General features: G+C 33.0%; 1 protein-coding gene across 1 annotated transcript in view; it reads right to left on the bottom strand.

The window, feature by feature from the left end:
- LOC106881614 (dynein axonemal heavy chain 1) overlaps positions 1 to 2,969 on the bottom strand; it is a 166,532-nt gene that overhangs the window by 54,055 nt on the left and 109,508 nt on the right. The window contains exons 46-47 of the mRNA XM_052974699.1: positions 2,050 to 2,223; positions 451 to 629 (exon numbers count right to left, since the gene is read on the bottom strand). Coding sequence (XP_052830659.1) covers positions 451 to 629; positions 2,050 to 2,223 — 353 coding nt within the window. The remainder of the gene's footprint in view (positions 1 to 450; positions 630 to 2,049; positions 2,224 to 2,969) is intronic.

Here is a 2,969-nt window from a genome sequence, read left to right as displayed (position 1 = left end):
AGTCTGGTTCTTCTCAAGTTTATGCATTTTCAGGTTCAATGTGTTTCAAATAAGTACTGACAATTGAAGGTGATTGCAAAGACAAAGAACTACCTGTTTTTTTTTACCAATTTTAACAGTGAGAACATTGGACAAAATATATTATTGACATTAATAGTTTGTACCTCAGCTAATTACTGTTGAGAACTGCATAATCCATGTGTCATGTTAGAGATCTAAAAGGCATTTTTGAATTTGATTATTTTCTTTAATCCAGGCAACGCTGGATATTTCTGCTAGTTAATTATAGAATTAATTATACTTATTTCTAATGAAAGAACTGATGAGATTTAATTACGAAAGATCTATGAAAGTTATGCTTTACTGTTTCTTATTGTGTGTGTGTGTGTACACATACAAACATATTACACATACATAAAGATATATACATATTAGATATATATGTTGTACCTTAATTCTTTTAATGTTTAACATAAGCATTCCCTGGAAAACCTTTGATAAGTCTCTGAGATTGAATGTGTAATGAGATTTGGCTGGAGTTGGTAACAACTGCGTTGTGATGGTGTTGTAAACCAGAATAGATGTATCAATAAGTTGTTCACTATATTCAACAACTGACTCTTCCGTGGCTGAAAAGACAGAAAAAGGTCAAATGATCATATGGTGCAACATCTCATACATCTGAGATAGTGCACCAATGGCATGCATGCACACACAGACACACACACATACAGCAGTTCCACTGTGACAGTCCAGCATGACCTTTTGATTAAACAGTTTTCTAGAACAGTTTCACTGAATTATCAGGTAGCACTTATGGGTTGAGTTTGGTAAAGATAAAATAGATTGGTTACAAAAACTGGACTGCATAAACACTTCTTTCTATTTCTTAGGCTATTTTGCTGAAATGATGAAGAAATTAAAAAAAAAAAAAAAAAATTACATGGTAAAATGGGTTTAGTTGGAATGTAAGTTAATTTGAAACACCTCTTTATTTAACAGATTGAGCCGCTTCTTATATTGCACGTGAGAGAGTCTCATATGTTAACTTTCAACCATATTTGTATGAAATCAAGGCAGAAACTTTTCGAAGCATATAGAAAGGATTCTGTATTTTTCACATCTTAAAATAATTTGTTCACTTAACAGAAATATTCTGTTTATTTAGCAAATACTGTAAAGAGGAATAAATATTTTTGTGTTGATTGTTCAATGGAATGTTTTGCATATATTGAGGTCATTGCTACTTGGGATGAGGAGGTAGACAATGATGAAAGGGGTAGGTGGGACATGTTCTAACAAACTCCACAGAAATCTGGCACTTCCAAAAAACCAAAAATCAACAGTCATCACTCACAGGTGAGTGATGACCACATTTTTGCTATGGAGTCTCAAGCAGTCACCTTAACACCAACATATGTAGTAGCAGTTTAGATTAGAATTTTAGTATTGGAATATGATTCAAATTTACTTGAAGATACTTGAGTCTTGAACGTAGACTGAAAGTGCATCATTTTCTAAAGAAATGCAAGACAGGAAAGTGAAAATTCCTTCTTCAAAAGTAAGAATGACATTTTGTAAATTTTCTACAGAAAAAGGTGCACTATCATGTTGCATACATTGATTAGATAAATGAAGATAATCAGGTAGCAAAGAAAATCATGAAATATATTCAAAGCAAAGATTTTGCATGCATCAAAATCACAATATCGGATGATGTTGAAATTAGCATACATGAATGTGAAGATATATTTACTGTGCCTGTTCCACAGAATGGTGGGAGAAGAAGGCATCATCAGCAATAACTTATATTTCCTGTTGATTTTCTCAGCCGTCAAACAAGAGGAAATATAAGGACAGGCTGAGGTGCAGGTTTGCCTATTATGGTTCAGTACCTCTGTTCAGCATGTTGGGCAAGAATTTTAAGTTCTAATGTTTAAGGGACTATAATATCAAACTCATACAAGTACAATTTTGCATAAACGTTTTTAATTTGGATTCAGAGTGTGTATGTATATGCATATTTGTGTGAGTGAGTGCATTCCTTACCAATCCAAGATTGGAAAATGGTTCCAAATATTTTCTTTTTACTAATGTCTTCCATTTCTGTGAAAGCCAGGAAATTAAAATGTCGTAACAAACGGGCTGTGACAGCATTTCTTCCTGCTCCTGGGGGTCCCATTGAACAAACAAAATTGACATCAACAAGATTATGGAATTCACCTAAAGAAAAGAGTGACAACAGTGAATAATGATAAATTGAATGAAGCCTCTGAGGCATGAGACATGGAAATTTGACATTCGAACAAAAGAAATAACAATGATGGCAAAGACAACGATGAGATTACTGATCAACTAGATATGATTGATTTTAGGATATGATAAAATAAAGAAAGACAGAAAGTATTTAATAAGAAAGGAGAAAAAAAAAATGGAAATGTGAGTCATGGGAAAATTTTTGGTCCAGTTCTATATCATCTCTCATTCAGAAAATATGGCCAAGCAAGAAAAACCAGAAAGGCAATGACTTAGAAATTGCCCCTTATTTATAGTAACAACAATAACCACCAGCTGCAACCATTCCAAATTTGGAATTCCATAACTTCTGCATTTGAAAATCTCAAAACTAGCAAAATATTTTCAAAAGCATTCTAAGGAAAGAATAGCAACAGCAGAGTTCATGGTTAGTTTTGTAGATACTGATTGTATTATCCAATGTAATGAAGTTCTAGACATCAATAACTTCTTGGTTCATATGAATATGATGAGTATTAAGCATGGCTGTATAGTAAGAATATTGCTTTCCAACCGCATGGCTTTGGGTTCAGTCTCACTGTGTGACACCTTGAGCAGGTATCTTTTGCTTTGGACCAACCAAAGCCTCGTGAGTAGATTTGGTAGATGGAAACTGAAAGAAGCCCATCATATACATATATATATATATATATATATATATATATATATATATA

Source organism: Octopus bimaculoides, chromosome 19 (assembly GCF_001194135.2).
Source record: "Octopus bimaculoides isolate UCB-OBI-ISO-001 chromosome 19, ASM119413v2, whole genome shotgun sequence".
In the NCBI taxonomy this organism is placed as follows: Eukaryota; Metazoa; Mollusca; class Cephalopoda; order Octopoda; family Octopodidae; genus Octopus; species Octopus bimaculoides.
Note: the sequence above shows the minus strand (reverse complement) of the source record. Positions and strands in the feature narration are given on the sequence as shown.